The sequence below is a fragment of the Lycorma delicatula genome, chromosome 9 (assembly GCF_047948215.1).
Source record: "Lycorma delicatula isolate Av1 chromosome 9, ASM4794821v1, whole genome shotgun sequence".
NCBI classification, from domain to species: Eukaryota; Metazoa; Arthropoda; class Insecta; order Hemiptera; family Fulgoridae; genus Lycorma; species Lycorma delicatula.
Genome location: NC_134463.1, coordinates 81,713,478 through 81,738,448, shown reverse-complemented (window position 1 = coordinate 81,738,448; position 24,971 = coordinate 81,713,478). Strand labels below are relative to the sequence as shown.

The 24,971-nt window shown below is 28.0% G+C and overlaps 1 protein-coding gene across 1 annotated transcript in view; it reads right to left on the bottom strand.

The window, feature by feature from the left end:
• Nucleotides 1-1,800: 1,800 nt before the first annotated feature.
• LOC142329942 (glycine receptor subunit alpha-2-like) overlaps nucleotides 1,801-24,971 on the bottom strand; it is a gene marked incomplete at its 5' end in the record, with an annotated part of 440,959 nt that continues 417,788 nt past the window's right edge. Inside the window, 4 exons of the mRNA XM_075374909.1 lie at nucleotides 1,801-2,363; nucleotides 8,113-8,285; nucleotides 13,630-13,698; nucleotides 20,445-20,636. Coding sequence (XP_075231024.1) covers nucleotides 2,175-2,363; nucleotides 8,113-8,285; nucleotides 13,630-13,698; nucleotides 20,445-20,636 — 623 coding nt within the window. The remainder of the gene's footprint in view (nucleotides 2,364-8,112; nucleotides 8,286-13,629; nucleotides 13,699-20,444; nucleotides 20,637-24,971) is intronic.

The following is a 24,971-nucleotide window of genomic DNA, read 5'->3' as shown; positions in this document are numbered from 1 at the left end:
AACGACTGCTATGATCATTTAGCCCTAATGGAAATTTTGTAGCATATGAAAAATGCCATGCCTGACTGGGATTCGAACTAGGAACCTCTGGATCAAAGGCCAACACGCTACCATTCCACCACAGAGAATGGAAGGGTTAGTTTTTCTTTAAAATGTAGGTAACTGTGGTAATATTTTTATTTTTACTGACATATGGGTTCCTTTACTCTGAAGGTAATGCACAATTTGTTATATATTAGTATTTATAAGTTATATTATAATTTGATAATTTAAATAAAAAGATATTATAAAAATTAAAATAAACATTATTTTGTGAGTAAATTAGTTGTTTTTTCTAAAAGTTTAATTTATACCACTTGACTTGAGATTCTTGTTCCCACGTCATTTCGAATACATAATCCCATCTACTGTAGTGCCAACATTGATTCAGATCTCCAATTTAGACCTATGGCACACATATAGATGTGTGCCATTACGCTTTTTAAATTTTGATGGGTAAAAATATGATATTAAACCATATTTATCCCATCACAAAAATATGTTTTTTCATTTAATTTCTATACATTTTAAATTAGAAAATTATAAAAAAATAAAGAAATAAGGAATAAAATAATTACATAAAATCAATCAATTTGCCGTAAAAAAAAAACAAAAATACCCACTAAAACAAATATAAAAATAAATCTACAGAGTTTTCTGCATATCAATTAATTTCAGATGTTTCTTTTATCTTAGTCAATTCTGGAGTTCTTCATTGGAGTTAAAGAGTATTTTCCTTTACTTTTACTGCACATGCTTTTTACTTTTATCAAAGATCTACAGTTTTTTTTCTATAATAAATTTTAATGAAAATTGTTGATTCTATTATAGGAAAAAGCTAACAACAAATTCTTTAATATAGAATAATTACTGCTATTCAGAGCTCTTTAATATAGGATAATTACTATTCAGAGCCCCCCCCCCCAACCGCATTTAAATATTTTTGTTGAAGGACAAAATTTTCTTACCGACGTACAACCTGGTGAGAAGCTTAATCATTAGACGACCTTAAATCCTTGCTATTTCTGCAACATGAAATGGAAAGTTTGATTGTCAAGAAAAAATCCAAGACCTATGAGTCAGTGGGTAAAGTGATTTTAACAATTATGGAATTATAATGGCCCAATTTATAGTGATTATTTGGAAGAGCAATGTAAAATCAACTGTCAGTAATATTGTGGTATTTTAGAAAATAAAGTGAAGGCGTGAAAGTGAAGGCGTAAATAAAGTAAAGGCGTAAAGTGAAGGTAAGGTGGAAATATGCTGTTTCTCTCCTTTATAAGGCAAAGTTCTTATGATAACATCCACCCCCCTATCAGCTCAAAAGTAATGGAATGCTATTCAAAAATTAAGTCAGGTGATTGCCACACATCCACCTTTCAGTCCTGATCTTGCACCATTAAATATTCTTTTGTTTGGTTCAAACAGTTTTTACATGACACCAGATTTGGAAACAATAAGCAGAACAAGAATGTGGTACAAGAATGGCTCAGAAACAAAGTGAACCATTCTTTACTAGAAAAGAAATAAGGAAGTCATAAAAAGTTAGGACAAGTATCGAAGTTATCCAAGTATTCTATTAAAAAGTAGCGTTAGTTTCATTATCATTTAATAAATAATAATTTTCTATAGTCTGTCAGTTTAATTGTTTTATCACCCTCATATAGCGTAGATAGGTGATGTGGTCAAAAGGTTAAATTACTCACATTAAAAGGATTAATGACATATAACATGAAAAAAGCAGTGCATTAATGTAATTTTGTCATTTAGAACATTTTTTCACACAAAAGTTTTATAAATTTTATGTAAATACCTGTGGAAATCTAAAAAAGGGCAAATATATATAAATAAGTAATAGAAATAATACAAGACACAATAGTTTTTATTTAAAATTACAGAATATATATAAATATATAATAACTGTAATTTGATAAAATAAAAATATTTACCTACACCAATATCCATGAAATATACAACCTAACAGAAAACCCATTCAGCCTTTGATCCGTTACACTTATAATTTGATTAAAATAGAAATACACAATACGAGAACATTTATTATTATTAGAATTAAATTAAATTAGTTTATTAAATCAATGATACAATAATAATTTATGGTTAGTAAACACATAGTTTTAACACAGATAATAAATCCAATATACCAAATTAAAAACTGCAAATGTTAAAGGAAAGAGTAGTCTGGAATATTCATCGATTTTTCTTGCCATAGCCATATTATTAGTTCCATTAAGATTATTATTATTCATACAAGAAACAGTAGTAGTTCCACCTTTACTTTCAGCTACTGTACAAACTTTTCTCACCTGTAATCAGTAGAAGTTTTAATTAATTTTACAAATAATGAAGAGTTTAAAAATGTCTCTGATCAGCTATAATGAAGCTGAAGTTTCCAAATTCAAATCTAATTAAAAGTGTAATTGCTTTTAAGTAGTACTGAATATCCATGTAATTTATGTTTTTTTATCGAATTTTAACTTCTGGCACTGTCTCAGGATTAGTAATTCACATAATTTAGAATTACGTGAAATTTATATAAATATATAAATTTTATATTTAGAATTATATAAAATTGTCATATAATATAAAATTATAAAAACAACTTTGGTTCCAACCAATAATTCTAAACAATATTATAATTTAGAAATGAAATTTTAAAAATCTGATTATTACTCCAACCATACTATTGTACTTAAGGAATGTTTTCACGTCAATTTTATACATAGCAACAGATTCATAAAACATTAATAAAAGCTAAAAAAAAAGTATTTTTTCTCTAAGCAATGTCTCCTTTGCTTTTGGACAAACCAGATTATGCAGTATCTTTTTTCAAGAGTTTTAATGGAAAAAAAATTACAAGGAACAAGTAAAAAGGAAAAGTACAAGAAAGTCATGTGGTGTTCATATAATATTTTTTTATGTTTTCATTTACAATTTTCTTACACCTTGGATCATAGATACACAAATATGAAGCTAAGTACGCAATAATTACATTTTACCTGATAATAAATGTTTCTATAGTTTCTTATAAATAAAAACAAATTAAATATCTAAAAACTACAAGCCTACTGTAAATTAACTCATTTTCAAGGCAAATATGCATATAATATTATATAAATAATAATAATATATACATATATATTAATAACAATACATGCATATATATATATATATATATATATATATATATATATATATATATATATATATATATATATATATATATATATATATATATATATACTTATATTTTTTTTTAAAGTGTTTTCTATAATTTCTAAGAAAGAGAGAATAACTTACAAGGTTTTTTCTAACACAATCTCTTACAAAATTCATTTCTAATAATATTAAATATTACGAGGAGCTGCTGAAATGTAACTCAAACTCACTCATAATTCGCAAATGAAAAGAGAGAGTCAAATTAAAATTAAAATTTCACTTTATTTGCAACAAAACTTACTATTATTTTTCTACTAGTCACAATTTAAAGCTACATATTTTAGCGAATAGTGAATCAGTTTTCTTATTCTGTCAATGAAGGATGCTGAAGGTCTTTCCTTGATCTATGACCTCACTGTTTCCTTCAGATCATCGTCCACAGTGTAATCAAAGTCCTTAATATACCTTTTTAATTGTGAAAAGAAGTGAAAAACACAGGGCACTAAATCTGATGAGTATGGAGGGTGTGAAATCGGTTCATCAAATTTGAGACTCACACGAGCCTTGGCAGTTGCATGTGGTGTGTGAGGGTAAGCATTATCGTGTTGCAGAATAATTGGCTAAATGGATTGCTGAAATATAAATAAAGTTGTGTCAACATATACCTTATGAGATTTAAGGAGTTTTAGCCTGTCTATGTATCATTTTTAATCAATCCATCCACCTTCTTTTGGTGCTTCTCATCAGCTACAAAAACTAGTTGAACACTGCAAAGTTCATCCTCAATATTCATCTTAATAGCTTCTGATGCATGAAATTTTATTGTTCACTTGCTCCTAATACTTTGATCAACTAACGACAATGAATGTCAATGAATGAACAATGAATTTCACTAGCATTCACGTTCTCTGGTGTTAAAAATTCAATCACTTCATATTGTTTTAGACAATTTGACAGAACAGGCATATTTGACTCCATTGGCTACTAAAAGAAAATGAGAGAGTATGGGTAAATGATTTAGGAATCTTAGTAGAAAGAAAATGAAACTACAAGATGGCAGGAACTATTGATCTATCTGACAGCTTGTTCTCTTGTTAAGTTCCAGTGTGCATTACATTTCAGTTGCCTGTTCTAATTACATGCAAAAACTATTCTAAACACTGTTGTTAGTCAGCTGGAGTTTGGTAACAAGATGCTATAAATCTACCATTCACACACTGATTTACTAAAAAATTTAGAGTTTTACATTACATTTTCAAAATTTATATGATCCTACGTGAAATTAAAGCGCTCGAAACAATACTACATAAATAGTGTTTAAGGGACAGTTCAAAGATTTTCAGTCATAAAAGAGTTTTCATGTTTAACTTAGTTATTATCATATAATAATAACTTTTAAGAATGAATTTACATAATGCTTTTATATGTATGTATATTATTACACTTCAAAACTGTTTATATAATCAGAAAACTGCAAATTAATGCAAAAATATTTAAGTTATGTTTGATACTGAAAAGATGCTAAACAATTTATGTAAATTACTTTTTCATATCTATTTCACTACTGTCTGAAACAAATTAGTAAATAAAGATTAAATATACAATTTATAAATTTTCAAAGAGTAAATACTAATAACATATAGTTAATAATTATTATTACTGTTGAATGACTGTATATTATTCAAACAAAAAAAAAAAAAAAAATTTTAGCATAATTTTTCAGAAGTATAATAATAAGCATCCAATATTAGCAAGTTACTCAATAATTATAATAAAAAGTATCGTGTATGAAAAAAAAAAAATAGAATGACAAATATCAGTCAAAAGGTAGAAATAATCTAGATTAAGGTGGTTTGGCCACTTGAAAAGAAAGGTGGAAGAAGTAAGTTAAAGAAGACTTTAATATAGTAAGATAAAGGAAATGATGAAGAAAAAGAAAGAAAATACGAAAAATATATTTTATCAAACTTAGTCTAAAGACAAAAACAGTTTTAAGATAAATAATGATTCCACCTAAACTCAAAACTGGTTTAGGAAAATGGAAATGCTGATATATGAGAACATGGCATGCTGATAAATCTGCTTAATAAAGAAAGCAAAGAAAACTACTTTTCTCTTCACTTACCCCATATAAGCTGATCAAGTTCATGTATGCATTAATATCAGATTTATTGTGAATCAAACAAACGCATTGAAATTAATACATTAAAAATAAAAATAAAGTGTTGGTGTGCTAAATAAAACTTAAATTATAGTATTTAGATCGAGATAAGTATAAAGTTTAGATTGAAATATGATTTTGCCAATGTAAACTGATCAGTAGGTATAAATTGATATCAGATAGTTGCCTTCTGTCTAGGTATCTAAAGTTATCTAGGTACAATTAAAGATGCACTTAATCATGCAACACGAACTTAATATAATGGCAATAGTTGATGTAAATTTTGTAACAATCATCAAATAATTGTAGTGCTAATTAACCTAGACATCCATTTAAATCCATTTATCCATGTATTAATTTCCTTACTCATTTTTGGCAGTATATACATATTATTTTAAAATAAAAAGAGGACATCAATTTTTTTTTAAGATATGTGTTCTATTACTTTTATGGCTTTCTAAAAATGTAAATCATGTGAACTATAAGGGGAACTAATCAGAATTAATTCAATTAAAGAGTAATTGTCATCATAGTCATTCATACAGTGAACAGTGTGAAAGTATTATTTGTAAGCTTAATATCAACTGCATTTTGGAAGATATGGCAAGCTGATGTATCTGCCCAATAAAGCAAAGAAAACTACATCTCTCCTCAGTTACCCTGCATAAGCCTGACATGGGATGTTTGTTATCCATATAAGAATGAATATTTTGTCAAGAGCAAATTGCAACTTATGTTAGCTAGCCTAAAACTGTTACGGTTATGGCATGTAATAAAAAAATAAAAAATCAAACAAATTTTTCCTCAAGAAAATAATACTTATCTGACGATACAAAAAAACTGATACTAATAAACGAAAAATGCAAACTTATTTTTTTTATGGAAAATAACACTTATAATGGCAAAGAAATCTATGCTAATTCAGAAATTGTGCACAAGAATGAAGTATAATACATTAATCTTTCAAATGAATAAGCCATCAAAGGAATTAAAACAGTAATTAAGAAGGTAAGTTTATTATAATTTTTAAACGTTAAAGCTTAAATCTCATATGCTTTATCTTATAATAACAGCTAATTATAAGTCATAAAACATCATTACTCAACAACATGCTTTTATAACTGAAAGAAAATAAATGTGACAACCATTCATTATATTAATTAATACATACATAAAAGTTTGACCATTAAGTCTCTCAAACACTAAATCAGATGAATGTGTGAACACATACACAGACAGACAGACACACACACACACACACACACACACACACACACACACAACACTATACAACATCCCATGATATATGACTTACTGTAACTTCAATGTATTTAAAAATATTAGTAATAAATTAGTTATTTAAATTTGACATAAAATAATAAAATGCACATCATTTAAAAAGTAGAGAAGAAAAAATGCTTAGTGTGGTTTTGTTATTATGTGAGTCAAGATTAACCGCAAACAAAATATCATCTTGTAAGTAACTTTTTTTATATTACTTAAACTGTAAACTGAAGAGTTTCTTTTTAATACAATATCTCTGTATACATTTTCTGTTTCTATAAGAAAATATTTCTTAAAAAAAAGAAACATTCTGAACGAGTTTTCTAACCACTTTAAAATGGGTAATTAATGAAATTCTTACAATTAAGTTACTCCACTGAAGGAGATAAATAATTAGATGTGAAAAGATTTGTGAAAATAAAATTTTGAAACTAATAATTATTAATACTTGTATAAGTGTAAATAAAGTGTTGTTTCTTTATTAAAAGTTGATCTATGAATTTAATATTCTTGAAGAGTATGATAACATTCAACTGTAGATAAAGCAAAATGAAGAATTCTTATAAAATAAAAGTATTACAATAGATATGGATGTAATAAGGGATAAAAATTGGAAATAATATAAAAATTATTCTTTTTCTACTTCACTTCTAAAGAATAGTAATGCACTAAAAAATTACATATTAACCATTATTTTTATTAGAGTATTAATTATTATTATTTCTACAAGAATTTACTTCTGTATGTTAACAGTTATAATTGCATAATTTATTGACAAACAAATTTTATGATTTAAAAAAATAAAAATAATAATAATAAATACCAATTTCTACAACAAATGATTTCAAATAATTTAAAAATCCTCAAGCATGAATAACTACAAAAGAATTAAATCCATGATATCATTGTTGTATATACCAGTAAACAAACCAATAATTTAAAGTTTTGGATAAATCAGATCTTAATCAGCTTTGAATTAAAAAAAGTACAGTAATCATTTGATCTTTTATTTTATATCATTATGGGTAGATTTTTTTTAATTTTCATAATTTCTGCCTACAGAATAATAATTTTTGGAATGTAGTTTTTTGTTTAAGCTTTTATGGTAATATGTACATAACCACCAACTAAGACTTGTTTTTCTGGACTTAAAAAACTGTAGGTTATGTTACAACAATATCTTACAGTGACAGTTAATTAAAACAAAACATGTACTATAAAAATTAACAAACTTCCATGCAGTTCACTTAGCCACGATTAATAATTAAAATATCCCTACACATCTCACATGAGGTCAAACAAAATTAATAAAACCTACAAGCAGTAATACACATAAATACCTACATTTGAATTGATGCAGAAACTGTAAGAAAACTTCCATTTTTAATGTAATGATAAAATTAATCTTTTTAATAAAAAGAAAAAAAAATTATAGCAATAATTCTACTGACAAGTGTGACTGCAACAGCAGCTGTATTATTATCAACCTCTTTTGAAGTAGCTGTCAAACCTGCCGCTGAATCAGGTATTGTCATTGTTGTTGTTCTTTTCAATAAATCTGGTACAATTTTCCTCCACTTATAATTAACAAATGTGAATTCCAATAATGCACAGAACACAAATGCTGAAAAAGGTTTTTGGAAATTACATATTGCACATATACCATGAAATAAAATATATATTGTAGATATAAACATATTTATATTCTATTAAATAAACCACCTAGCACAGAATATTGAGATAAGACATATCTTTCCTTAATTCTTAATGAATATACCTTTGCTTGATCCTGCATCCTCCTGTTTATTTCATGATTGAAATAAACTTGATATTGTGTAATAAAAACTTAAAATAAAAATACTAAAATAATGAAAATTGTGTATTAATCTACACAAAAAGTGCTGCTATGAAAAATATAAATAAAAAATTGTAACATATGTTGCAATTTTCATAAGAACATCTCCTTCATATACTCTGTTGGTTTATTAAATTGAAATTTTGTTTGTATTTATGGTCTGGAAAATAAAGTTTCCAGACCTATATATGTAATATTTTTCTAATGTGTTTATGTCATCTTTATTAATTTATAATATTTCTAAGTTTGTGTTAATTTATAATCTTGTAATTTCTATAATGTTCAAAAACTAATTTAAAGGATCTACTTGCTTTTTCCTATATAAACACCACCACTACATTTAATTTGATAAATTCTAACAAAAATTGTTTATTTTATTATGTGGTTATTAGGTCTGTATGCTGGTTTAAATATTTCTTCATTGTAAGTTTTAGTAACACTTTTAATGATATTATTAGTGTATTTTAAGTATAGACACAAAAGAGTAAGAAAATATGCATAATACTTTATGTATATTTTTTTTTCACTCTTTTGTATCTTTTTATGTATTGGTTGTAAGGTAATTATTTTGTTTTGATAATCATTTTTACATTATTAATTAAAGCAGTATCATATCCATTTTCAAGAGCTATATGCTTTATGATCTTTATTTAATTATTTAACTTTTCTTTGTTATTAAGTGTTTATTTGATTGTTATATTAATCATATTTGTATAAGTGTTAATTTTATGAGTTCAAGAGTGATTTTTTTTTAATTGTTATAAAACTATATGTACATTTTCTGTATACTAATGTGTCAGTTTGGTTATCCTTGTTTATTTTTATATTGATATCCAAATAATTTAACATTGTATTATTATTTATAGACCATACCATAAAAAAAAATAAAAAATAACTTAAAAAGTAACCAAGAAGATCCAAAATTTATTAAAGGTTATCGTTACTATTTTAAGAAATATGTCAACAAAAATATTTTGAATTTAATAACAAATGTTATACAAAAAAAAAATCTTACCTATAGGATTTCCACAATCAGCAATTATGTCAGAAATATACTTTTCAAAATTTTGAGAACAAATTAGTAATACATGGCATCATTCATACATATAAAATTTTAATATGGACACAGTATGTTAATGAATGATATTCTCATTATTCAGAGTATATAAGTTCTCCTGGGACTTTCATAACCTATTTTACCCATGAAAATAATGGAAAAAGCAAAATAAACATATGTCCTAAAATACTTTGCGAGTTACAGTTTATGAAAGATTTCACTCAGATTTCAATCCAGTGAAATTAGGGGTGGTACTAAAATTTTTAGGATGTTAATTAAGGGGCAGAAATTGTGATTTCTTATGGGTTGTAACCTGAAAAATTGAATGAAGTAAGTCCCAAAATCGTATCAACGGTAGGTTTTTGAGAAATCTGGGGTGAAAATCAATAAATTGGGGTAAAAAACCCTGTTTTTTGTTTGACATATAATAAGTTTGTTAAATGGATAATACGCACGTTAAACTTTTAAACAAAAATTGTAGAGAATCAATTCTGAACAAAGCGGTGTAAGATAAATTGAATAAAACAGAGAAAAGTTGGAATTCAAATTTTACTTAGGAACAGTACATTACACAAAAGTGTTATATGTATTATACGGTATGTACAAGTTTATTACAAATGTCAAAAGTCATAAAAATTTTTTTTTTTTATAATAAAAATTAAAAGACAGCGCCAAAAAAACAAACCAATAAAGGTAAAGCAACAACACAATAACTTTCAAAAAAACTTATTATTACTTAATTTATAATTTTGGAAAATTATATAAATTTTTGATAGCTTATAATATGATGTATAAAATACCACATAATTTTTTAAGATATTTAAATCGAAGGAATACAAAGCATAAAACAAAAAAAAAAACAAAACAAAACAAATAATTTAAATCTTAAGAGGTGGGGTTGATTTTTTTATTATCTATATATATGTAATGTAGGTAAAAAATTTGCCAAAGACTTTTTTCTAAAGTGCTTCTGAGGAAAATTGAAATTGGTTTTTTTGCAATATCCCCCACCACGATCAATTTTGAAATAAATTAATATGATCAATGTCTCACATATAGAAATATTTGAGCAAAGGTTTAACAAAATGAGTTTGGTTAATTCTGAGATATAAGGCCAAAAGCAGCACGACACACATACATATATTTTTTTGGTCTAGATAACTAGGTGGAACCTAAACATAATGATTTGTAAAAACTTGATACACTATTTTTGACATGATTGACCATAGTTTCCCATTTAATATAGATATTCTAGCTATGTTCACAGGGAAAGTAATAATATCCTTAACATTAAATGAGAAACTATTATTATATTCTTGTACAAAAATCAATGAAAATTAAAAAAAAGATTGTGCAGAAATTCATTTAAAGGAACAGCTTATGAATTACAAACTGTACTTTGCTCAATTTCAATGCAGCTGAGAAAGAAAGGTAACATTTTTCTTGAGGGTTATATTGTTTTAGAATCTGTACGATAGGTATAGCATTTCTTTACATCTGTCTTTCCAGATAGAACTACATGACTAAGATCTTTTACTGGATGATGATATTTTACAATTTGATTATTATGTCAATGGTAAAATTAAAAGGAAAAATTGAAATCCATTACAGGATAAAAAATGTAAGATTTACGTTATAAAATTAATATAAGAAATAAGTTACTGACATAATTTGACAAAGGTAAATACATTTATTCTATATTCATTGTAACACAGATCTATACTGTATTAATTAATCAAACTTTATTACAACTTGTATTAGGCTCCTTAACATCTTTAATCTTTAATCTGTGTTTTAAACAAAACGACTTCTGTAATAATAAATGAACCAGCTATTAACCCTTTTCAGTCAATACATTCCACCCAAAAAAACGATTTTACATGTCAATGTATTATGTGATAACTAGTGTGTTATATACTTATCATTCAGTTGTATAATTTTACTTTTAATGATATTTTTTAAAGATTTTTAATAATCTTTATTAAAATCCTATAGCAGTTTTTCATGTTTAAATTACCATTTTATTATATCATTCAGTTTCTTCTTAGTTTATAAATTTAGTCCTAAAAGATTCATACCAAAAACGTAGTAACAATTAAACACAAATTTGCATTAGGGGATGGCTGTTTGTGATACAAAGTTTGTAAGAAGTAAAATTAAACTGTTTCTCATTATTTTGCCCTATATTTAATACTTAAAAATACTTTCAATTCTGGTACAGTAATGTCCTTTTAAAAAAGAAGAGTAAGGTCATAATTTCTTTATTTGCAAGCCTTTCGATGTCTTCCGATTTATATTATCAATAAGTTTGTCAGTAGAAAAAGAAAGTTTTAATTAATTATGGAAAAAGGCTGATTCGAAGACTTAAAATTGGTTTTTAGCAATATTATTTAACACAAAAGGAAAATTTTGTTTTTTTTTAACTTTGATTATCGTTTAAATAATTGATTCAATTTTCTAAATTGCATAATAACGTGTTATGAAACTTTGATTCATCATTTTCAGTTGGAATACAAACGGAATGGAAAATCTGAGTTCACATAACAGGAAAAAATTAAAATCTTATGTATCAGTCCGTAAAGTGATCCTTTTTAAAGTGACCTTTTGGTGTTCTGTACATATTGTAATACAATAAAACTGTTTTCGATTTTCATTTCTGTAACAATTTTACAAATACACATATGACTGTACATGTAAATCCTTTATATCATTTATATAACTGTTATTAAATAAGATTCTCATACACGTGGTTAGTGATAACAGACTGCCATTATATTCATAAAATTCATGTATCATAAATCAACCTTGTTCAATATACAATTCATGCGGCACCTTAAACTGTTTGGCACATGTCAGACGGGTTCTTGTTCGTGACATACTTGTTGACAGACCTTCCTGGAATTGCATTTCATATACAAAAATGTTTAATACTCAATCCTGTTTTTGTATTATGTTTCTTTATTGGTAGATACGGTTTTAATGGATTTAACTCACACTAATGTATAGTTTTGGGACTATAAAGACCTAAAGACCCAATTTATTTCAATTAATTGAAAGAACAATGTACATTCAAAAGTGAGTACTATTGTAACACACTAGAAAATAAAGTGAAACTTGCAGTATGAGGAAAACATCCTGGTTCTCTCTCAAACAGTGCAATTCTTCTGCACAATAATGTCTGCACCATCTGCCCAAAAAACACAGAAGTTATTAAAAGTTGGGTTGGGAGGTGTTGTCACAATCACCTTACAGTCCTGAATGCATACCATCAGTTTTGTTTTTGTTTTGTCCTCTCAAAGAATTTTAAAATGGCACTGAGACATGTAAAGGCCCATTGCTGTTCAATGTTCAGCAAGATTGTGGTACAAGAATGGCTCAGACACAGAGATGAACAATTCTTTACTACTGGAATAAGAAAGTGCATAGAAATATGGAACAAGTACCACCTAAATGTTGCAGGGAACTATGTGAAAAAGCATTACTTTCATTGAGATTGAGTAAATAATCATTTCCCTACAGTCATCTGTCTCTTTAATTACTGAACTACACTCATATATTGTTTCAATAGTCACAAATTGTTATGTAAAATACAATAATAAATTTAAAAAAAAAAACAACATTATTGATTTAGAAAATGTACAATATCAATGACCATTCTCCCAGCATAGTTTAATGTGTAAGTCTGTAACAGTAGGCTAAACTTTTTGTTACATATACAAATATTATAATTTCAACCTGATTTATAAGGAATCTCTTTCATTATCCTCCCCAAATGAAGTCTTACTTATATGGATCAACTTATGTGATAATTTAGGAAATGTATTTATTTAACTGTAAACTATACTTTAACAAAAAAATTTCACATTTTAGACACAAGATGTTGAAAAACTAAAAATTGAAATAACTTTTACCAGATATAATTTAAATTTGTCTTTTACCAAAACTTTGGCTAAGATTTCCTATCCAAGTAATAGAAAAGAAGTAATACCTTAGGTACAACAGGTTATTCAACTTAATTTTATAATAAACTAAAATGCTAAATTTATAATAAATTACCTGTACATGTTCCCATCCATACATCAATAGCCTTTATGTAACTAACCTTTGGTAAACCACTCTGAATGCCTGAAAAGAAAACTCTATTTTAAAAAGAACCTTGTTTACAAAGATATTTTGTTTCATTTTATATTTATTTACTATCTATTATTTAAATAAACAAGCAATTAATGTCCACATAAAATTACTTTCAAATATTTCTGCTGTTATTTGAATGAATTATTTTAATATAATGATGTATATTTTATAAATTTTACACAAATATTTCTATACGATTTAAAAAGAAAGACTATTATAAAATCATTTTAATTCAAAATATGAACATAATATTTCTTGCATGAACTCAAATTTTGATTGTAAAACCTTTTTTATTCGTAATCCTACATATATATAAATGAATGTTTGTTTGTCCTGTATGTGTTTCTGTACTATTCATCCAATTGCGATGAAACTTTCATAAGTTGTTGTGTGCATGCCCGTGAAGATTTCTAAATTAGTTTGGACCTGCTAAGTGATGCGGGGGTCGAGATATTTCAAAAAATTGTATTTATGGTCAGATTTAGCTCATATTAAGAATATATAATAGTTACGTAAAAGAAATATTTTTACGAAAAAGGGAGCAAGGGAAAAGTAAAAAGGGAAAGGGGTGAAGATTGGAAGAGGGAAAAAAAGGAAAGGTTAAATTTAATGTTCTGTAATGTTCAGTTTTTTAATGTTTTATCAAACTTTCATTTGTGTTCATTTAATCTACTCAAATCTAGCAATAGCGAATCATTGCTGGATCACCTAGTATTTTATAAATTTCTTGGTGTTTGGGTGGGGGGGGGGTTAATTTTCTTGTTTTCGTAAAATGACACATTTAAGTCATCCCAAAGAACCTATGGATGAATATATACAAGTTTTACATTTTACAATTTTATTTATATGAATGTTTACATTTACAAAATAGAATAATTAAATTAACATTGAATAAAATACAAAACATTAAAGAAACCACTCAATCTACACCAAACTTATGTTTTATCAGTTCTCACCCATTAAGTACAAACAGTTACAAAATATATATAAAAATTCAATCAGTCAATCATAATAAAAATCACTGGTTTCACCAAAGTAAACTTAAATGTAGGCAAAAAAATTCTTGCACAAGAAGACTGACTTTTTCTTGTTTGAAAAGTTATCAAGCATTCTAATCTAAAATTTTACAAAAAAAAAAAAAAAGAAAACTGAAAGGTGTAATTTTTTTTTAAATATTAAAATCTGTTCTCTGTTTATAATAAAATTATTAGTTAATATATTATAACTATAGTTTAATGAAATAATTAAAAAAATATATATTTTCTTATATAAAATAAATATAATGTTTAAAATGATTTATTCAAATCTTTATATTAATAATTTTATTTTAGTAAATTAACAATCTTGTGCTACTATCTATTGATAAATGCTTAAAAGATTATAAAAAGAAACATCAATGTTCAAACTTGCACCATCATAAGAATCATGTATCTAACTGGCCCTGCTTAAATTTTTTCGACCTTAAATTGAGTGCAACTCAAGAACGACTAAATTAATTTTGATCACATTTTCACATGCACAACTTCAGTTATATTACTACAAAATACATAAATTTAAAAGAAAATGGTCAAGTAGTTTTGAAGATTTTCAAGCCAAAACATTTTATACAAATGCCAGTAAAAAAAAATATTCAGAAATTCTAAATTAAGTGTATGATATTTTCGTACTCTACATACCTCAAATGTAAAGAAAATTCATTTTAATTTCCCATTCCCACCACATGACCAAAAGTAACAGTGTATTTTTCTTTGAAAAGTCTGTAAAAAGGTATAAATTCAATGTTGGAAGCTCATTATTAGCTTTATAATGAGCTACCAGAAACACTTAAGAATCTGAATGCAAAAAATATAACTTAAAACTGAATAAAAAAGTGGATATATGATAAAATGTAAATTTAAGATAAGTAAAAAAACTGTAAATAATGTAAACAAATGATTATTAACAGAGACATGATTGTGAGCATTTAGTTTTAATTAAGTATATGTAAATCTAAGTTCGTAATTTTATCAGGTATGTGCAGAGCTAAATGATACCTCCTACAGAATTAGTTTTATTATAACAAGAATAGCTAAGTTACTTGTATGTACCTGATAAATAAGTAAAAATTAAATAAAAAAATCTTCAAGCATATGCATTTTCTTACCAAACTTTGACTCCTTACATAGTGTATAGAATAATTCATGCACCAAAACAATTTTGACAGATTGTAGAATGCTACAACACACACGTTTTAAAATTTTTATATGTTAAACAATATTTATTATTAATGTAATGCTTTAGTTTTCTTAAAAATGTTCATAATTTAAAAGGTATTATGTTTCAGTTATGTTAAATAGTGTTACAATAGAGTAGGGTTTTACAGTATATATTACATGTGTTTTTGATCATGAGAGTAAATGTCGATTTTTATTTTACAATTTCTAATTCTAAGATAGTAAAAAACATAATGTATTTCAACAATTCAGAAAATCAAAAAGTTTTATCAGATAATTTATTCAACATATTGTCTTATATAATAATATAATATTCTACTACAACATGTAAAATATTATTCATAAATACTCAGAAAATTCAGCCTCAAAGATGCTTAAGTTATTGTTTTCAAATGAGAATGAAGCCTGAGTGCCTTTGTACCAGGGATTAAATATATAAAATTATTTCATTGAGCTGAATTAGACCTGTTAATACAGTTCCAGTATTATGATTTAGAAAATAACCATCTTTTTACTACAAACTATCAGAGGTTTTGATAAGCTTCTGAGTTTCAAAAGTAACATGTGTTTTTTATACAACCAAACAAATAATTACAAAATCAATCACATAAAGATATGTGATTGTAATTATTAATTTATTTTTATAATAAATGACTCTTGGTTTCTGATTCAGAAGGAAATCTTTTTATTTTCCTGGAAAAAACAAAGTGACATCATTAGCACCTGAACACAAAAACTTATATGATAAAAAATTAAATTTAAAAGATTAAACTAAAAATGACCCAAAAGTAATATAAAAACACAGAATAGATGGAAAATGGGCCCATGTCACACACTGAAAGCGAATTAAAACCACAATTAAATAGAATAGTTAAAATCTAACTTAAAAGAAAAAAAGTACAATCTGGCATACACAAAATGGCAGAAATGGATGAAAAAGATTGCATGAATAATAAAATTTAATAATAAAATGTTGGGCTAAGTATACTTAAGGCCTTGTTAATCACCAACAGCTCCACAATGAAAACACTTGGGATACTGGGAAGGCAGAAAATGTATGTCCTACTACCAACCATAAAAGCACAACCAACAGAATTATCATGTCTAGAGCAACCTGTACAAATTATAGAATCCAGATTCATGCTATTTACAATATTAAAGGATTTATATCCTTTTTTTATACTGATCAAGACTAAAGCAAGAGAAGGCTGCTAAGGGGAGTAATAATGTTGTGTAACAGGAGGTACTGGAGGTAATTGCATATTTAGAGCTAAGAAAAGATACTGAACTCTGATGCCTAGCAAAGCAGTAGATCTCAGATGTTCCTGATATTGATTAAGATGTGGGTTGGAGAACACTGCATCAAAGGTAGGATAATTTGGTTGTGCTTTAATGCAAACTACATAGGAGCAAATAACTTGGTTTTGTCTGTTCCAAAGGTACAGCTCACCACTGTCCACTAGTAAACTTACCACAGGGCTTGAACGAAATGCACCAGATGTATAAATGAATGGTGGACTGCATCAAACATCTTTAGAGTAGTGGCTCATGCAGATGAATAAGCCACGCAGTCGTAGTCTAATCGGAAATGGACCGCAGTTTGGTAGGAGCACAACATGCATACACAATAGCTCCCCAATGAATACTAGATAGATCTCAGCATGTCTAGCATTATTAGACATTTTACCTTTAGCAAATAAAGAACACATAACAGGGTTATGCATGCAGTTTGACATACTGTTTATGGCTATGGCAAATAACACTTAGAACACTTCACTGTGGTATTCCAGTTTCTAAACTCGAAATTGAAATTAGGAAACCCCTAATAAATGCAAGCAGATTCTCTTGTATACCCCATCCATGCAGTTTGTTTAGGATTCCTCTCTTCCAAGACATGTCATACGCCTTTTGCATATCTAAAAATACAGCAAAGTAGGCATTGGAAAAGTAGGAAGGCATTTGAATGACAGATTTGAGAGAAACTACGTGATCAATAGTTGATCTACCTTGGCGGAAACTGCATTATTCCAAGGCAACTAGGGTGTTTCTCACAAGAAACCACACTAGACAATGGTTTACCATCTGTTCCATCACCTTGCACAGGTTACTGGTCAAGGAGATAAGATGATAACTTGAGGGACTTGATTTATCTTTATCATGTTTCAGTACGGGAATCAACAATGTCTCCGACCAAGAATCTGGAAAAAGCTGATTAAAAAATATTACATTATAGATACAAAAAAGATGTTGTAATGCAGTATCTGGAAGGTGAGCTAACATACTGAGTCTGATATTATCATTTCCAGAGGATGTGTCATGGGAATTACTCAAGGCACACCTTACTCATCAAAAGAATAATTTGTTTTGCGAATCTCAAATAGCAAATGGCACACTTTCTACCTGTAACTTACATCTGATAAACTCACGACAATAGGATGATGTGAGTGAAACTACCATAAGCATATTTCCTAATGTGTTTGCCACATCCATTGGCGTTGTTACGAGGATGCTGTTGTTTTCCAGTCCAATCGGTTGTGGAGATTGTTGTGATCCACATATGACCCAAACTTTTCTCCCACAACTGATGATGGAGTAGTCCAAGATATGTTATCAACATAGTTCCAACTGTTTCTCCTTATAAACAGGGCATTTTCAAGATCTAGCTGAATGTGAACTCTTACAATTAATACACTTTTCAGCTTCTATGCATGCACTATATACAGGACTCATGTCCTGTACATCTATAATGTCCACAAATTTGCTCTTTGGTGCAACCTATTTTATTGTGATCAAAACCTTGACACTGAAAGCAGCATCACAGGTTAGGTTAGAATAATTCTTATTCTCTCAGGAACAGAAAAAGTGATAGAAGAAATAGTGTAGGTTGTTGTGCAAGAATATTATGTTGCTGTGTTGTAGTATGAATATTTATATATGTTGTTACTTCTATTTCATAAGTAGTTAAAAAGAATGCTCATACTGAAAATGTATATTTGAGAATAAACCACCACCAAGTACTTCTAGTGCAGTTCTACATTACTTGCTCAAGTTCTATGATGGTAAACAAAAAAATTAAAACAAACTAGCATTTAGAAGATTACCAACTAAATTTTCCAGTTTTTTACTTAATGTGTGGTAAGGACTAGAGAAAATATTAAAAACGTTTTTAATATCTGTTTTTTAACTAATGATAATTTATAAATTTTCAGTACACATTTAAAAAACTAACTTTAAATGATTAAATTCATACTAAATACATTTATCAAAAGCCAGAAAGAAATTTAATAAAAAATAAATTAACAAAAAAAAAAAAAAACAAATAACCCAGAGATACAGTCATAGTGCAGATTTCAACCTTCAAACTGTTAAATTGAAATTAAAATTGACAAATGTTGAGAATATCTTAACACCAACCGTTTATTTTTACTAAATAATTAAAGAGAAGTGTTGGATAAGCAACATTAAGTTTCAGAAAACATACAACTTAAATTTCCAAAAGCATTTAATCATTATATGTTAAAGCAAATGAATAATATGCAGTTTCTGAATAAAAGGGCAACCCAAACCAAAATTTCATCTAATTTTAATTAAAAAATTTAGCAATATTAATAATTTTCTGAATTATAAGAATGAATTTAATAACTTTCACACATTTTTATAAAACATCTATGAGACCTTACCGTAACAGAAAAATCTTAACAAAATAAAACAGATCACATCAATTCACATTCCTTCACATTAGTAAAATGTTAGATCTATTATTTAACTTTTACCTGACTACACATACATTATTTACTAATCCTTTTGATTTATTTCTTTTATTTGTTTACCAACTGATAAATTTTAATGGAATTTAAATTAATTCAGATCACAGGATTAAGCTAAATGTATTCTAGTACACAGAATATTAATATTAGAAAAATCTTATCATTCACTGATCATTCATTACTATTCATCAATTGGAGATAATAATTTAAATTCATGATAATTATCGTAACCATGCCATTCCCACAGTTACTAGACTACTCTATTTATAAGAAATAAGTAAAGCAAATACTGACTTTCATAATTACAACACACATATGCACACAATTGCTTACACATACACACCTTTTATCATACTGCATATACAGAATTACATCCTTTAAAAGCGCACCTTACTACTCAGGTGTGCAAATAAAAAACCAGATTCAATAAACAGAGAAATATGCTAACTGTTAAAGTTTCTTGATATTTTATTTTTACCAGTTTAGGTGTTTATTCAGTGAGTTACTTCCTGAACAAGTCTAATATGATAGATTTTATATTTTTAACAATATATTTGTATGCATATAGAATTTTTATTATAAAGTTATTATTTTTTATTAGTTTCTTTTCACCTAATTATTGATTTTGAGTTTTTTTGCAAGTTTCCAACTTCCACTAGACTCTGCTTTTAGCATAAATAAGTAAAAGCTTCAAAACAGTGGCAAACCCAATTTACAAAATATATATATATATATACTTTTTTTAACCAAGTTATACCTGAGCTTTGGGAAGAAACTGCCAAAAGTGTAGTCACACCAAGTGTTGTACGACCTGGTACAGAATCCACATCCATCCAGAATGAAACCCAAGATATTACAACAATTAATATAGTTGGTAAATAACTTTGAACAAGATGAAAGCCAACAGATCGACTTAAATGAAATTCTGCCACCAAACAACTATAATTACCTAAAAAAAAAAAACTCAAATTAAACCAAGAAAATAATCTTAGATCATCATCCACATCATCTTGGCATCATCGATGCTATTTGCATCGTACCATATGGACAAGATTTTAAATAACTGTTTCTTTATTAAATTTCAGAATGAATAGTATACAGAGTAAATAATTTTATTACATAAAAGATTTTTAAAATGAAATAGAGGCATAAATAATCTTAGTGTACACTCCAAAATTTTTATAAACAAAAATAAAAATTATTGTTGTAATTAAATTATTGCTACCAGCCAAAAAAATGAAATCCATATGGATTTTTTATTTATTAATGTTCTGAGGTCACCTGCATTGAAAAATGCTGAAGTAGTTTGACAATTCTCTATGTATTCTTTGTCTAAGTACATTAGCATCAATTTTGATATGTAACTTAGAAAAATTTAACCTACAAATGTAAATTTTGTTATTTTGGTAAAGACATTTGGTTCTGTTACCTATTTGAAAAAAAAATCACTAAGAGAGTAACAAGTCATGAGTGAGAAATTTATCTTTAAGGGAATGAACTTTTATAAAAATTGTATTTATGCTAATTTTTTTTCAAGAAAATAACCTGACTGGAAATGTTTCCCTTCAGAGAGACAAAAAAAAACACCTCTGAAAGAGAGCTGCAGCCTTTCAGTAGATGCTGAAAATATCAAATCATTGATAATAAATAAGCCTGGGCGATAAAATAAACTTGATGCCCATGTATTCAGACTCTGAGTATTTCATAGTTGAACATAATGGAAAACTAAGCAATAAATTAATGACCTCTTTGCATTTAAAACAATGCATTATTAGTACTGGTACTTTGTATACAATAAACAATCATATTTAAGGTGGCCTTAAACAAAAGTTAATTTTTTTCAAGAAAATTTTATTTATGAATTTGATATTTTCAACATTTAATAGCTTTTAATTAAGATATCTCTAATGCATATTTTCAAAAAATTTGAGGAACATATTTGTGGATGTACATAATTAATATTCAGTTAGGCATCAATAGCAAACCACCTAATTCATAAGTCTGAACAAATATTTTTCTGCAACTAATGCTTTTTCATATGTCTACTTGCTTACTGAAATACTTATCCAATCAAAAAATGTTTCTTATTTAGAATAAAGACTTTAAAAAATGAATACTACTGTGTTTGGATACTGATGTTAGGGGTGGCATAAAAATTTTTAGATGTTAGTGTACACCGACTTATGGAACAACAAACATGATATCATTGCTACTAGAAGATTTCCTAGATGTGCTGGTAAAACTTAATGTATGATCCTGAACAAATAAAATAATCACAGAATACAATTAACTAGCTTGTTGTAGTTAAAAATCAGTGCTGCATCTGGTGTACAGACTGCTAATTGCCATTTCTGTACATTTTTCAAAAGATAACTATAATAGATACAGATGCTGTAGAAAAATGAACAAGTACACTCACAAAATTTTGCTCGTTTTCTAAAACATTCTGCTTATTTTATATTAGGCACAGAAATGAACAAGTATAGCAAAACTTGAAACTTAAACACATGAATATATGTACATAAAACTATACACTATCTACAATAACACATATTAGTATCACTATACAAAGACCCAAAATATATCACAATTGATGTCTTTAATATTATTCAGAAGATCATTGCTATGATAAGACTTTTGTATTAATTTTATAAAAGACCTGCCAAGTTGTATCGTTATAGGGTGATTTATCACTGTACTGAATATTACATGTAGATGTTTTTACTGGATTATTTTTCAGTTATTTTTTTCTGAGATGTAAACATCATCTCTAACCCATGATCCTCATAATGGATCTTTTATTTCCTTAAATTAGGTTAATTTGATACAGTATGAAATAAACATACAAATAATATATACCGTCTACTTATTAGTCTACCAACGCATCTTTATTGTTGCGAGTTATTGCAAATTGAAATGGTAGCGAAGTGTCAAGCAAATTTTTTAAATGCTTTTCCAAATGCTAATGTGCCAAGCAAATCCACTATATGTCGTTTTATATAATCGTTTTCGGTATACAGGTAGTGTGCATGACCGTAAGCGTATCACCTGGTGCAGGTATCACCTGTCCAAGTGTTTTAACTGATTACGTCTGGAGATGATAAATGAAACTCTTCCAAAAATGTTTGTTCTAAAACTTTCTAACCAGACTGGACTATCTTACGTAAGTGTTCATAAGGCTATAAAGTTCTGAAATTACATCCATACCAAATTGGATATGGTAATCCTATAAATTTTCAAGGCGAAAGAACCGTGATATATCTACCAAAAAATCAGGCCCCTTCTTCCTCACATTTTCATTAAGATGGCTTGTAGGGAGTATTGGGACTTACTTGACTGCCTGCCCTGTAGAAATTCACAGTGAATAATATCTTCAGAATAAAAAGAATAACTGTCAGCATCATATGACCGACACTTTGTTCCCATATCATACCCATATACTCATGTCTTATAGCTAATTACTATTGTCGATAAGGTTTCATCATCATTTGCAGAATTCAAAATTTCCTGACAAATAGCTACACTATTGTCTTTCTGCTTGTGTCAAGAATTTTGGAATGAACTTGATGGTGATCACGTGCATTCGTGGATTTTCAGTTAGGATTTTATAACACAAACCCTCCTAACACTCAATTTCTTCTGCTACCTTGTGAACTGTTTAATATCAAATTGAGTTGGCACCAGCAAATCTTTCACTTGGGCAATATGAGAGTATCCATTGATATCGATGCCCTTCTTGGATGAGCATAATATTTTTTAGTAGATTCTTGACTACTTTTAAAATGTCTGAATCATTTGTAGCATTTTCTGTAGCTAAGAGTCCTCATGCAACTCTTAATCATTTTATATGCTTTGCAAAATTTACTAGCTTACCACAAAAATTCAGTGAAACTCTTTGTTCATGTAAATCACTAACTGCAGAAATCAGTGAATGCATCAAATAATACTTACTTTAATGAATGCTAATTATAATAAGCACATGTGAGTGGTGAGGAATTCATTAGTTCTAACACTATGCAATGATGTAAACTACACATCTCAAAATATTTCTATGAACACCAAAGAAAAAAGAATGTTTATTTTTTGGTAACACAAATGAAAAATGGTAATATATAAGAACTGTCATGCTTATTACATTATAATGTTATGCTTGTAACAAACACAATGCCCTTGAAAGCAATTAAATGATCAGTTAGTATACAAGGGATTAAGTGTTTTGCTAATTAAGTTGAAGAGGTCATAAGAAGAATAACAGAAAAATAAAATTTATGAACAATCTTATAAAAAAAAAATATTGTTTTGTGTTCGAGGCAGAATATTGAGAGACTAACAATTTAAAATGTTTTTAAAAGTTAATTAAAATTTTTTAGTTAAAGAACATAAGTAAAACAACACAAATTAATAATAATACTAACAATAGTAATAATAAGGGTGATCCTCAGACGGATAAGACGAAACTGTTGGCCAGTGTGCACTCTTCGGTGGTGTTATATGGAGTTCTTGTATGGCTGGGAGCATTGTCGAGGGCCAGGAACGTGAGGCGTTTGGTTATGCAACAACGTAGGCTAAACATATGAATCATCGCAGGGTATCGTATGATCAGCGCCGTGGTGGCATCGGTTATAGCTGGAGTACCGCCCATAGACTGACAAGTGCAAATGAGAGCTTCAATAGTGAATGGATGGGACAGAAAGGAAGCAATTGACGGTCTCTACATGGCTTGGCGTAACAGATGGCGAGATTCTAACAAAGGAAGGTGGACCTATGGGCTCATAGGCGATGTCAGGAACTGGGTGGAGGGAAAGCATGGTAACAGACTACGAATTCACCCAGTTCCTGTCTGGACATGAATGTTTTCAGGACTATCTGTACAGGATGGGCAGATGCCATACAAGTCGCTGTCATGATTGCGGCGGACTGGATACAACAGAGCATGTGGTGATTTTTTGCCCTAGATGGTGCAACTTAAGAGTAATGCTCTAGGATCAGGGTGTGGAGGGGGCCAACAATGTAATCGAGATGATGCTCAGCAACAGCAACAAATGGGAATGTATCTTGACTATGATCACATTAATGATAGCAGAGAAGGCCAATGAAGAGAGGCAACAATATGCTGAGCGTATGTGGATCTATGGACTGACATCTTGCAGGACTCTATTATAGTACTCTCTCGCAGACTCACATCATAACATCTCGCTTAGACTGATCGTCAATTGGTCTTCCCCCATATTTATACTCCTGTCCTTTTTACCTGCAGAACAGGACCCTAGTTGAGCATGAGAAT